Source organism: Manacus candei, unplaced genomic scaffold, assembly GCF_025592945.1.
Source record: "Manacus candei isolate 608988 ecotype Guabito, Panama unplaced genomic scaffold, ASM2559294v1 h1tg000018l, whole genome shotgun sequence".
In the NCBI taxonomy this organism is placed as follows: Eukaryota; Metazoa; Chordata; class Aves; order Passeriformes; family Pipridae; genus Manacus; species Manacus candei.
Window position 1 is genome coordinate 3,655,367 of NW_026138066.1, and position 13,058 is coordinate 3,668,424.

Sequence of the window (13,058 nt, forward strand, 5' to 3'; positions counted from 1 at the left end):
CGCCTCATACCCCCACCTAGAGTGGGGCTTTCTGTGTCTTGAAGGCACCTCTGCTTCAGAAAGAGTTCTTGCCATTTACTGAAAGAGCACTGTATTAATGTCTTTACCTAGTAAAATCAAAGAGAATATTGGAGTGGCAAATAGTGCTTTTAGAACAACTTTGAGATACCCTTTGTGTTATCTATGAGTTGTTTGAAAGGGTTGGGTTTGTTAGCTAATTGCCTCTTACTACAGTTATAGATAGCCTGACCATGTCTGTGAAAGAGCGAGAAAAGCGTTCTCTCATTGTACCCACATGCTGTCCTTTGGCTCTTTATTCCAGGTGATAACTGGTGCTCTGCAGTCCTTGGTATGGATTTTGAAGTTCCCTTTGCCTTCTATCAGTACAAATATGGAGTCACTGATCAAGCAGCTTTTCCTCTTGCTGAAAGAGTTTGCCAAAACAGGAATAGCCAAAGGCCAGAATTTCCACCTGGTTGTGAGCTGTTTCAAAGTAAGTTGGACCCAACTCTGCTCGTTTCTATTTTAGGATTAACTTTCTAGAATGAGACTTTTCCAGTTACAGATCCCTCCTGCAGCTGTCCCTGGAGAGGTAGTTTGGAGATCACAAGCTAGTGAGGAATATATGGCCTTGATGATTCTTTTCCAAGTACAAACTGAAAGAAAGTTACCCCCCAAAAATGCACAGCTTGTATCTGAAGAAATGTTTTTATAGAAGCATGTTTGCCTTCTTTCTTTGTTACACTGGTATGTTGTTCCACCCTGTCCTTTTAGAGGCATCAGCTTTGAATTTGAATAGCTTGCTTTTAACAGGATTCATTGGAGTAAGCCCTGGCAGCTGAAGTGAGACATGGGAAGGGGCAATTAAAAGTACTAAAAACTATTACACTTATACAGTGTCTCCCTTTATATGTCTTCTAAATGCGTTGCTGAATTAATTACAGCTTCATGACCATAAGGGAAAGTTAGAGTAATTCAGTGCTGAATGCCAGTGTGATAAGAATTTTTCCCTCTTCTTGGTTGTGTTCCCACATAATGGTTCATGCCTCTGAGCATCCTCACTCATTTCAAAGACTAGTCTGAATTTGTATATTCACTTGTGTTTAGTTTTTGTCTCAAAATTGCCATCTGAAAGCAAAAAGTGATGAGAACAGTGTTAACTACATGTTCCAGTGCAGCAGTTTATCTTTTTAAGAAGTGCTATAAATAAAGTCAGACTTCGGTGTGGACTTCTGTTTTATGACACTGCATATGTGATGACAATGTGCAATTTGATTTTGTAGTGTGTAACAATGCTTGTGAAGAATGCAAAGAGTCAGATAACAAGCAAGCAGCTTCAAGTGTTGCTTGGCTTTGCTGAAGAAGACATTTATGATTCATCACGCCAAGCCACCGCCTTTGGCCTTCTCAAGGTATTTCTGTGCAGCAGGCATTCGGTTCTGTGAACCACTGCAGTGGCAGTGATTCTGCTTCCTGGTGAAAGGCTATACATCTCACATCACAAACAAGCTACAGATGCTGTTAAGGCTCTCTAAGAGGGGAAGAATCAGCAAAGTTTTACTGTTTGACTTGTAGTCACTGTTTAAAATTGTTTGGGAGGCTGTTTTATACACATGCATATGAGGATGTACTTGGATCTGAGTGTTTTTGCTAAAGAATCAACATCTCTAGTCATTAGACCAGGTGTTATCCAAAAGAAGCAGGTATGGATGTATAAGGGATGTGTAAGCCACCTTTTCTTCTTCTTTTTTTTTTTTTTTTTTTCTAAACTGCTCTGGCTGTGTGTGAAAATGTGAAAAAGTCTGTGTTAAGGTACCACCTGAGACCAGTGTAGTCCCAGGTTATAGCACTGCATCTTATACTGTGTAAGCAAAATAATATAACTCCAGCTGTGCTTTCACTTCAGGCTATTTTATCCAGGAAGCTGATTGTTCCTGAAATTCATGATGTGCTGCAGAAGGTTGCCCAGCTGGCCATCACAGGTCAGAGTGAGCCAGTGCGAGTCCAGTGCAGGCAGGTTGGTAGAATGAAAAGTCTCTCATCTTACTTTATTTACAGCTGTCTAGCAGGCTAGAGGGCTTAGTGTGGCCATCCCAGCTCTCACAGACATGTCCCTTATCCCTGCTTAACCCCAAACTTCATTTCCCCTTCTTACCGATCTTTGTTCCCCTCGATATCTGGCTTTAGTTCTTGTGACTGCTTGCCTATAGTCAGACTGCTTGCCATGGTGTACCTTCATAGAATTGTAAAGTTGTTTAGGTTGGAAAAGACCTTTAAGGTCATGAAGTCCAACTGTTAACCCTGCACTGTCCAGTCCACCACTAAACCATGTCCCCAGGTGCCACCTCTATACATCTTTTAAATACCTCTGGGGATGGTGACTCCACCACTTCTCAGGGCAGCCTGTTTCAGTGCTTGGCCACTCCTTCAGTGAAGAATTTTTTTCCAATATCCAATCTAAACTTCCCCTGGCACAACTTGAGGCCATTTCCTCTTGTCCTGTCACTTGTTACTTGGGAGAAGAGATTGACCCCCCACCTGGCTACAGCCTCCTTTCAGGTAGAGTCATAAAATCCCTCCTGGCCTTCTTTCGTTCAGGCTAAACTCCTTCAGCTGCTCCTCATATGACTTCTGCTCTAGTCCCTTGTCCAGCTTCATTGCTGCTCCTCGAATTTACTCCAGCACTTCAGTGTCTTGTAGTGAGAGGCCCAAAACTGAACATTGTTCTTGAGGTGGAGCCTCACCAGTCCCAAGTACGGATTGAGGACTGCTCAGCAGCGGTGACTTGGTACCTCCCCTGGGGGCTTGTTGGCCCATGTAACTAAGAGCCTTGCACTTTTTCGAATCCCAGCAGAAGAGAATTTGCCCAAAATTCATGATTACTTCCCTCTACTTCCTCATTCTTTCCAAGCTAAAACCAACCAAAAGGCAGAATTGGTTGCTCCATCTCAAGCATTGGGATACAGTACAGTAGGAACTGCATGAAATGCTCAAAATAGTGCACTTCCATAGCTATATGGAATTCTGAAGGATGCAGAATCTTTCTAAACAGATGCCTGCACAAATCACACTAGTACTTTAAAGACTAATCTGGCAGTTGTCAAATGCCTGCAGATCCTGTTCTGGGTACAGAACTCAAGAGCAGTTTTTGACCCTTTGCGTAACAGGAATGGGACGAAAGGAATGATTCTCATAACCTTGCTGCTCCATCACTAAATTTTCTTCATAGCCTTTTTACAAGCCTGCCTGAATGTTTCTTGTAACTTCTCTCTGTGGTGGTGTTTTTTCTTTCTAGATTTACTTAAAGTACATTCTGGACTACCCCCTTGGTGACAAACTGAAACCCAATTTGGATTTCGTGCTCGCACAGCTGGAGTGAGTTTTTATTCCTGACATCTCTGTCAAAACCCAGTCTTGTTGCTTAAATATGACTCTAGTGTGCCAAAGGGCTCTTCGTGATGAGCAGAGGGTGTGGCTTAAGTAGTCTTCATTTTCCTAATTCTAAAACACTTCTCTTTTTCCAAGACCAGCTATTTGATGAAGCAAGTCCTTTTTCTCCTGCCTGTTTCACAGCTGGTTTTGTTATCTGTTTGTAAACAAAGGTACTGTTGTTTGCTTAGTGTTTAACGGGCTCCACTGGTTATGGACCAGGTGAACTGGAAAATCCAGGAAGAGTAAGGGAAGGTGCATTTATATGACTGCTGTCCTGTGGCAATGTCTCAAGTGCAGTTGCAGGCACAGTTGAGACAACTGCACCAATTCAGCAGGATTTGTGCCTTGAACATCCTTCTGAGCTTTACCCCTCCCTTGCTCAAGGTGACAGTAGTTTACCAGGTTCCCCAGTACAGTGTGGCCATGCTGATGCAATTTGGCTGTACCTCTTTATGGCCTGTTTGTGTCCCTGTGCCCATTTGCTGAGAGGTGGAGCCGATGGGCTTGCTGCTTCTCTTCTCCCAAGTATCAGGCCAGATCTGGTAGCCATTGTAGAAAGATCCCTATCAGCATGTGTTTCTGGAAGTGGCCGTTTTTGTAAATTGTTAGCAACTCTCTAGGAGGATTAACTCAGCCCTGACTGTTAATCATTTCTTCACAGGTATGAGTATGAAACTGGGAGAGAATCTGCACTGGAGATGATTGCATATCTCCTGGACATGTTCCCACAGGTAACAAGCACCCCTTGGTGGCAATTACTGTGGTTTGCAGTAACAGCATTTTCAGAGGAGTTGATTTTGGAAGCACTACTAGTTCCTATTATCTCTTATCATGAGCAGAACATTCACTTATCTCCAAAGAACCTGGCTTTGCTTCAAAAGAGGAATGACGTGCTGGAAAGTGTGTGGTACTTCTTTGTCTAATGTGCACAGTTTGGAAGTAAAATAAAGCTGTGTCAGCTGGAGTCTGGATAAACTCACTGGTGATTTATGCCAGGAAAAAACACAACCAGTTTAGGAAATAGGGTATGAATAGAAAGTGAAATCTGGAGTTTTCTCATTGTAAGGGTTTTTCAGCATTCATGAGAGAGATTGTTAACTGAACTGGTGTGCGATGTACCGTATCTGTTTTGTTGGCCTGACTAGAGAGGGAGGGCTTCTCAGTGGGGTGGATCAAAATGAAAGCTAAAAAATAACCATGCATCTATACAGGATCACATGCAAAATCTTAAGCTGCCTTAAAGCCCTGCAGCTGGTGCTTAGCTGAGCATTCAGGAGACTGGGAGAAGTGCAATCAAGCAAGAATTTGGAGGAAGGAAGAGAAATTCTGCACAGTAATCTGTGCTTCAGCACCACCTGATGATTAAGTATTTCAAATTGGTTCCTGGGCTGTAAAATAGCAAAGAGCTTCAGTCTCTGGGAAAAGGACCTTTGGGCTAATTGCTGCAGTGGTGAGGAACTTAAGCCTATTTCAGTGAAAGCTGGGCACGAAAATGCCCTATAAGGTTTGACACTCATGTTGCTGTCCCAGAGACATGGTAGCAAGTCACAGTCATAGCAGGGCTGGGACTGCTGTACTCTCCCTGTGTGCTCCAGCAACAGGATCATCCCATCTTAGCAGTTATCTGCCTTGACCTGGAGCCCACTCAGTGCCCACAGTGTTGCCCACTGAACACAGTGCAACAAATAACCCTCTTTTTCTGTTTAAATGCCAGAAGCTATTTGGGGATCTGTGGCTGACTAATGGTTGTTTCTTTCTAGGATCTCCTCCACAAACACTGTGGGCTGTTTTTTCTCTCTCTCTGTATGATGATGATAAATGATGATTCTGCCAAATGCAAAAAGATGGCGGCTTTGACTTGTAAATCTCTTCTCAGTAAGATCAGCAATGAAAAACAAGATCTGATGTTTTCACTGGTCACAGAGTGGTTTCACAGCAAAAAGGTACTCCTTGGCTTTTCACTGACTGAGTCTGAACTGTTCTGGGGACTGAGTTAAGATCAAGGCAAGTGAGAGACTACTAGTACCGGATCTGGCGGGTTGGTGGTTTCAGTTGTACATAACTTAGAGAGCAGGAAATGGTATAACTTCATAAAGCTGCACAAATATAGGGACCTGCTGATGCTGCTGATCAACCTACAGACTTTGCAGCTGCATTTTGCTACCATTTTCATCTGGCACCTAATAACTAGGTGATTAGTTATCCTCCAGTTGAACTCGGGTTCTGTCCCTCTACATTAGTGGAGTTAGTGTTCTTCAACACTTCATTGTTTTCATCTTAACATGTTCAGTTTTGGTTTGTAGCTGTGAGCTGCCTGTTGCATTGTGAAGAGTCAAAGTAGCTCCCAGGCCTTTGCAGCTGGGAATGGGGCTGGCAAAGGTCCTTTGGCATTCAGTTTTAGGGTGCATTTCCAGGGCTAACTCCTGCTGCCAGATGCTTTTGTACCTAGCTGGCAGCATCTCCTTTTTCAACAGTACTCTGAAAAACAGCTTCTCTTAAGGTGCTCTTGTGATAGGCAGAAAGTATGGGTTGCTACCAGCTCCTGCATGTGGGAGCTCCTGCACTTTCGATTATCAAGAAGTAACAAGGGGTGTTATTTTTCGTGTTGTCAGAGCTCACACAGGAGGTTGGCAGCCCAGGCATGTGGTTTGTTTGTTGAAGTGGATGGAGTAATGTTTGAACGGCGGCTTGAAGCAGTCCTCACTTTGATTGAAAAAGAAATCAACCCAAGTAAATTTGAAAATGTAAGTAATTTTTCCCCATGCATGAAGGTCAGGGAAAGAGAATTAAGAAAACGAAAAAAGGAAGAAGCGTAGGAAAGATTTATCAGTTGGACTTACTGTTTGGGACTGAGGAAAGACACAAAGCACACACATTTGTTCTGAAGTGGACCTCACTGACCTAGAACCATATTTTTTTGCTTGTAAGCCCAAATTGAGATCATATGTCACAGCACAAGGGGGAAAGGAACTTCGCAAAGTCACCTGGCCTGAGCCTGCAGCCATACCATATAACCAGCAGATACATTGCTCCTTGCAGTGTGGGAAACGTGTCTGCTAGCTGCAGAGATTTGTGTAAGCATTGCAGGTCAGGAGTGCATGGCTTGTGACTGTCTACTTTGTCCTGTGTTATCTACAGCTTTAACTTTCAAAAGGGTTCCCTCCTGCACTTCAGACCATGGTTTTGCTGTATGGAAAATCCTTTTAGTGCACATGATTAGCTCAGAATAAAAAGGCTGCCTCAGATTCTGCTTAGCCTATGATAATGCCAAAGTGATCCCAGTCACTGTGCCTGAGGAGTGGCCATGTGTGTTACTAATGCTCAGCATGTTACCCTCACACAAGAAAGAAAAGAACCTCAGGATCTGTAAATTGGCAAGAGATGATACCTGCAGTGAGGAGAAATTTCAGTGTGATCGTGCCCTGTGCTGCAACACATAGGTGAAGTACTGACTAGTTATATCAAGCCAGCTGGTGATTGCAGGCAGGGTGAGGACCATGGGCAGCACACACAGTGTTGTCATAACAACTTGGGGCTTCCCGGGTGACACAGGCAAACCTGCACTCAGCTTGGCTCCAGTGCTGAGAATCAAATCCACACAAATACGTGCACAGACATAAATGTTACACAATGTGCGTAATTGTTTGCATTTAGAAACCCAGCAGTTTGTTATACTAATGTCTGTATGAAAAACAAGAAGAATGATTCTAATAACAATCTCCTGCAGAGATTATCTCCAGAGGAAATGCTTCAGCAGAGCTGCTTCTGTTCTGTTTATTTTGGGAATTGGATGCAAGTCAGTCTTCTGGTTTTTTGGAGGGTTGATCTGAAATTTATCTTAGTAAGGATTAATAAGCACTGTCTTCAGGTTCTCATAAGGATCTTTCTTGACTTGCTGATTTTATTAGATAACTGAAGAGGAGGAGGAGAAGGCTGCAGATAGGCTGCTATTCAGTTTTCTTGTGCTGGTAAAAAAGCTAATCACAGAGTGCAACTTGATTCAATTAACCAAGAACAGTGATGTTGTGAGCAATATCTGGGGTAAGTACCAGGTATTATTATGGCTGTGTTACAAGTAAGATTCTTTGTGTGCCGTGTGGTTTTTGACACCCTAATACAAATAACTGAACTTTGTCGTACAAGGTTTTCATTCTGCAAAATGCTAACACACAGCAGTTACTGGGCAATGAAAGAGAAGTTGCTAATGGAAAAGGTTACAGGGTTGATGAAAACAAGACACCTCTGTCTCAGTTGCTGGGAAGTACTTTTTATTACCTAAGAGCAAATAGTTGCAAACTATTGCATGCTTGACCATAAGTACATCCTCTTGGATGAAAACATTGAGTTCTTCTGGGAAGATGAGATTTTCTTGATGAGATCATACATACCAGCCAGCAAGCAATGACATATGGTAATAGAGCTGTCAGTACTGTGTGTCTGCCGGGCTATTTGATTCAAGCAATTTCCCTCTGTGTGAGATTAGAGAATATCAGCCTGGTTTATTGGCATTTCATTGCCTTGTTTTTAATTGGTTCATTTGCTGCAATCAGAAGACCTGGATGTGTCTTTGAAGAGTCCAGCCTGCCAGGTGCCTTTAGTGAGATAGCAGATAACCCTTGTTATCCTGGGTTGCTTGGTGATGAGCAGCTTGGATAGAGGTGATTCAGGAAGGCAGCTCTGTTTCTTCTTTGAAGCATCCTCAGCCTTTATCCAGGGTTCGATTTGACCGTCAGCAGCAGAGCCAGCTGACACAAGTCTCACAGCAGCCAGTCCCCAGACATCATGGGCAGATGAGCTGTGCACTGAGGCCCTGAGGGGACCATAGCTGCTGCAGAAACATGACTTGTCAGTCAGGATTGGAACAAATGTCTTTTTGTGTAATGCCCACTTTTTCTGCCCAGTTGTCAACGCTTTTCAGCAATGGCCCAATCTTTTGATGTTTCAAAGTGGGGTGCATTCAAGAACGCCTGATCACTGTGGGGACATTTGGCTACCTGTAGCTTTTTGCTGCTCTCTGCTTTGGCTGGATTGACTTGCTAGAAGGTCTTTATTATGTTCTGAGCAGATGAGGACAGTTCATTTCCTTCACCTTTTTATTGTAGCATATGCTGTGATAATTCTTGGAGCGACCTGGTTCCATTTTTGCTCTCACTGGACCAGCTTCTGTACTGAAAGAGGTTTTCTTTCCCCCAGGTCATGTCCAGTCTCACCTGTGGTATCCTCATACCTGGGTGTGGCTGACAGCCACTGAGATCTTTGGCTTGTTGTTTGCATCTTATAAGCCAGAAGAACTTGTCAACAAGTGGAAGGAAAGAAAGTCAGGGAAGAGGAAAAAGACACCAGCAGAACTGTCTGCAGCCACAGTCTTCTTGACTGCTGAACTGGACAGAAAGGTAGTGATGTCTGTACTACTTCTTCACCCTGACTGGGACATAAAAGTAGTTTATAGTTTGGCATGCACATTCTCTTTTAGTTGCTTGTCTGCTGCCTAACCCTGATCACTGAAGGGATTTGAGGATGTGTCTCTGCTGCTGCGAGGGGGGTTCTTTGGGCTCTTATTCTCAGCAACACAAAGATTTCCCTGTAGACTGTAAGATGCATGCAGAAGTTGTGTCGAGCTGATCCTTTGGCCTCCCCTGGGAAGTGCCTTTGGTGACTGCAAGTACTGCTTTGAGTTTCTGCTACCAGCTCCCTTAAATGGAGACATTTCTTTCTTGTTTTTCTTTTCCCCAGATGAAAGAACTCGTGTTTGCATTCTGCCATCAGCTGCAGTCCAAGTTCCTGGACACATCTCTGGGTGAGCAGGTAAGAACAGGAGCAGATCTGGAGCTGCAGGAGGGCACAGAGCAGGCCCTGGAGCATTAGGGAGTGTTACGTCCTAGTCAGGACAGCAGTGCTGCTGTGGTGGTGGTGGCTCAGGGCACACACACAGTTCAGGGCCTGTTCAGGGCCTCAGCTGCTCTGTGCTGAGGGCATCTGAACAGCTGTGAGCATCACAGGGGCCCAGAAAAGTCCCCTTTGTGGTGTCAGCCTCCCGAGAGGCGGCGGGGACAGCAAGGGGAGGCACCATGCAGGGAAGGGACTGGGGTCCCTCTCTCAGGGAGAGAGAGTCTGGCTCTGCAGCCTAGGCTGGAGAAGGTTGGGCCAACACATCCTGGAGCAGGGATCCAGATCTCTGGATGGATCCCTGCAGTTGCACTGGAGCCTGTTTGCTGTGAGTGTTTAGTCCAGCTTCCTGGTGTTGCTTGGAGGTCTGACTCCACTGTGAACCTGGTCAGTGGAGTCTCCTTGTGGAGAGCCAGGGGTACCAGAGTACCTCCTGGGGAAAGACTCTCCCATACTGCAGGAGGATATTGAGGATATTTTATAGGACTAAAATGCTCTGTCATGTGGCTTACCTGGCAGTGGGTGAAGCCATTACAGCCTGGGTTGGCAGGTTCCTCTCTCAGATTAAGCATTGGCTTTTACATGCCCTGCTACTGAGAATGAGGGAACCCACAGTGATTGACTCCTCTGTTTTCACACTTCAGGTTATAAAGAATTTGCTTTTTGTGGCCAAAGTTGTTTACTTGCTAGCTCCTGCCTCAGAAGAAGGTAAAGAGGCAGAGGAACTCAGCTGTGAAGTGGAAGAGCAGGAGGGCTCAGAGGATGAGAAAGATATTTCTGCTCAAGGAGAGGACACACAAGAGAAGGGCCATCCAGCCACACTGCTGTGGTTAATGAAGAAACTCTCTGTCATGGCCAAGCGAGAAGCAGCATATTCCCCTAAGGTCCCTTTGAAGGTAAGGAACAGGGTTAGACCCACTGCTTTTGATGCAGTAGGCACTTCTAGAGGCTTGTTGCTCTGGCTCTTTGCTTCCAGGGGACCAGCCACAGAGGGTGCTGTGAGCTGGCACTGAAGCAAGGACTAGTAGGTGCTGAAGAAATAAGCATTTCAGTTTGGGATTCTCAGGAAAGGCTTGTGCCAGTCTGCTTTTTGCTGATGCTTCCAGCCTTCTTGTGGGGTGGTGGAAGAGTGATAATCCCCAAGGCACCAAGCTGAAGGGGACTTAGAAAGCCCAAGAGCGCCAGGTTTATGCAGGCAGGGGAATGGCAGTCTGGAGTAACTTGCTAGGAGAAGGGGAGGGAGTGTGTGGAGAGCATCAGGAAAAGCACTGTGGTTCCCTGTGGTGCAGTTAGGTTGAACTCTTGTGTGTTCAGCTGCCTCAATTCAGGAGAGTGAGAACAAGCCTGTTCAGTGTTAAAAGCTGCCAACCCAGTCACAGCTTACACAACAGGAGTCATGTCTCATCTAAAGGCTGTACTTGGATACAGTAACACCTTGTGACAGCAGTGAGTTTTTGACTTGGGTGTCTAAAACAATGGCTTGTATGTTGAACAGTGAGGCACAGCACTCTTGTAGCAGTTCAGTTAGGAAGTTTCCTTCTACTCTTCCTTACTTCATGTCCCACACACTTATTTTCAGAGAAGCTGCATCTTTAAGTTCCTGGGAGCAATCTCGGTGGATCTGGGGAAAGACAGGATCAAACCCTACCTTCTGACAATTCTCACCCCTCTGTACAGGGAGCTGAACAGCAACTATGCAGAGCAAGGTAAGTGATTTCCCTCACAAAGACTAGCAAAGAGGAAAGTGTGTCAGAGCTGTGCCTCAGTACAGTTTGTCATTCCTTTTGTCTGTTGAGACATTGATACTGTAATCAGTGAATTTCACCTACTTGCTGTCTAACCAAAACACCAGGAAAGGAGGAGAGTGTATGCCAGCTGAAACAAAAATCTACATGTTCAAAGACTGGAATGAAGTTAGGCAGGCTTCTGTGTGCAAGTGGGTAAAGCTTGAGCATGTGGTTGAGTGGGAAAAGTGTAGTACTCAAAGGTGGATTCATGGTGGCAAGACTCAAGGAGTCCTTGCTGAGGAGAGGAACAGAGCATGGATCTTAAGGAAGCCAGAACAAAGCTGTTGCTGCCCCTTTTGGAATAGAGAAAATGACCTGTAGTGTGTGGCATGTGTGCACTGTGACTGAAAGCAGGTAAGGGAAGGGAGCTGTTTGCAATGGGAATAGAGCATGTGGGATGTGCAGGCTGGTGTACAGCTGTGGAACTGGGCACAGAACTTTTCACTTCTCCCTTTCTCCTGAGTGAGTCCAGTCAGTCTGTCCTGCTGAACACCACACCTTGTTTTTCCCTGGAGATCCATGGCTATTTGAAAGATCTTAAGCCAGGTCTGGTGGGAGAAAGACAAACCAACTTCCCATTGAGCACAAGAGATGCTTGCTTTAAGAGCAAGACATTGGTATTTAGATAGTTCATGAAAATATGTTCAGTCAAGCAAAATCCAATGTCAGGAAAAGAACAGATAACAAACCAAAAAGGTTTATTTAATTCTGTGGTTTGTATATGCCATAACAATTCAGTGTGCAGCACTGGGTGCCCACATCTCAGACAGGATACAAAAGAACTGAAAAACTGTGCAGGACAGTAACAGTATTCTAGGTAAGGAACAGCTGCCTTAGCTACTACTGTTTCTTAGCTAAGCAAGTAAGAGACTTGGAAAAGACATGGTAGAGATTGACAGTACTGTGAGTGGATAAAGAACTGACCTTTTGCTTTCTCTGCCCACACAAGAATCAAGGACCTTCAAATGATTTTTTCAGAATATATGCAAAGATGTTTCCTCACATGTTGTGAGGCAAGCAGCTTACACAAGCTTCTCTGGAAGCTGTACAAGCACTTGGAAGAGGGCTTGTTTGAAAGACTGAGGGAAGCATTTGCCCTGCTCTGTTTTCCCTTAACATCTCTTAGTAGCCTTTTTTTCCCCCAACATCTTTTTTTTTCCAGTGATTGTAGTTAATCTATTGCCACTAACTAGTGATCCTAACAGTTCAAACAGCCCTTATTGTGCTTTCCAGAGATGCTGACTAACAAGGCTGGAATCATCTTCATTTCCAACAAAGCCTATTCCAATAGAACCCTGGTGGCTATACACAGCAAGCCACTTCTAATTACCTTTGGTATGCCATTATGCTTCTGAAAAAAACTTGCTTCTCAGCAGCATTATTTTTTTTTGCTGGCACGAAGAGCCACTTGCAGCTCTCTGGGACAGCTGGTGAAAAACCAGCAGATTTCACAGGCACTGGTCTCTATAGTGTATTGGGCAAGGTGAATCAGAGCAGTCGTCCTTTATTAAAGAGGAACCCATGCTGCGCTCTTGGCTTTCATTCCATATGCTGAAAAGATTAAGCAACTCAATTTTCTTTTAATAGATCCAACACTGAAGAACCTTTCCCAAGAAATCATAGAACTTCTCAAGAAGTTAGTTGGTCTGGAGGCTTTTTCGCTTGCCTTTTCTTCTGTGCAGAAACAGGCCAACCAGAAAAGAGCAATGAGGAAAAAGCAGAGGGCTTTGCAGGTAAGATTCTACTTTCTCTTCTGAGAAAAAGAAATAGGGCTTCTCTAAAGGCTTGAGAACTGCCCGGGAAAGGGAGTTTGAGGAAGAACTTCATCCTGAATTAGGACAGTTTCATCATTTCATTTCTGAAACTTCACAAGAAACTGTTTATGATGAGCCTCTTGGGCAGGTTCTAGCTGACAGTCATGCTTTCCCGCTTTCCTGAAGGGCAGAGCAGCCT

At 44.5% G+C, this 13,058-nt stretch overlaps 1 protein-coding gene across 1 annotated transcript in view; it reads left to right on the top strand.

The window, feature by feature from the left end:
- The window catches only part of UTP20 (UTP20 small subunit processome component), a 60,962-nt gene that overhangs the window by 47,363 nt on the left and 541 nt on the right, over positions 1-13,058 (top strand). The window contains exons 49-61 of the mRNA XM_051784851.1: positions 323-493; positions 1,284-1,412; positions 1,907-2,017; positions 3,296-3,375; positions 4,094-4,163; positions 5,193-5,375; positions 6,045-6,176; positions 7,341-7,473; positions 8,626-8,825; positions 9,166-9,237; positions 9,963-10,214; positions 10,898-11,024; positions 12,693-12,838. Of these exons, the coding sequence (XP_051640811.1) occupies positions 323-493; positions 1,284-1,412; positions 1,907-2,017; positions 3,296-3,375; positions 4,094-4,163; positions 5,193-5,375; positions 6,045-6,176; positions 7,341-7,473; positions 8,626-8,825; positions 9,166-9,237; positions 9,963-10,214; positions 10,898-11,024; positions 12,693-12,838 (1,806 nt within the window). The remainder of the gene's footprint in view (positions 1-322; positions 494-1,283; positions 1,413-1,906; positions 2,018-3,295; positions 3,376-4,093; positions 4,164-5,192; positions 5,376-6,044; positions 6,177-7,340; positions 7,474-8,625; positions 8,826-9,165; positions 9,238-9,962; positions 10,215-10,897; positions 11,025-12,692; positions 12,839-13,058) is intronic.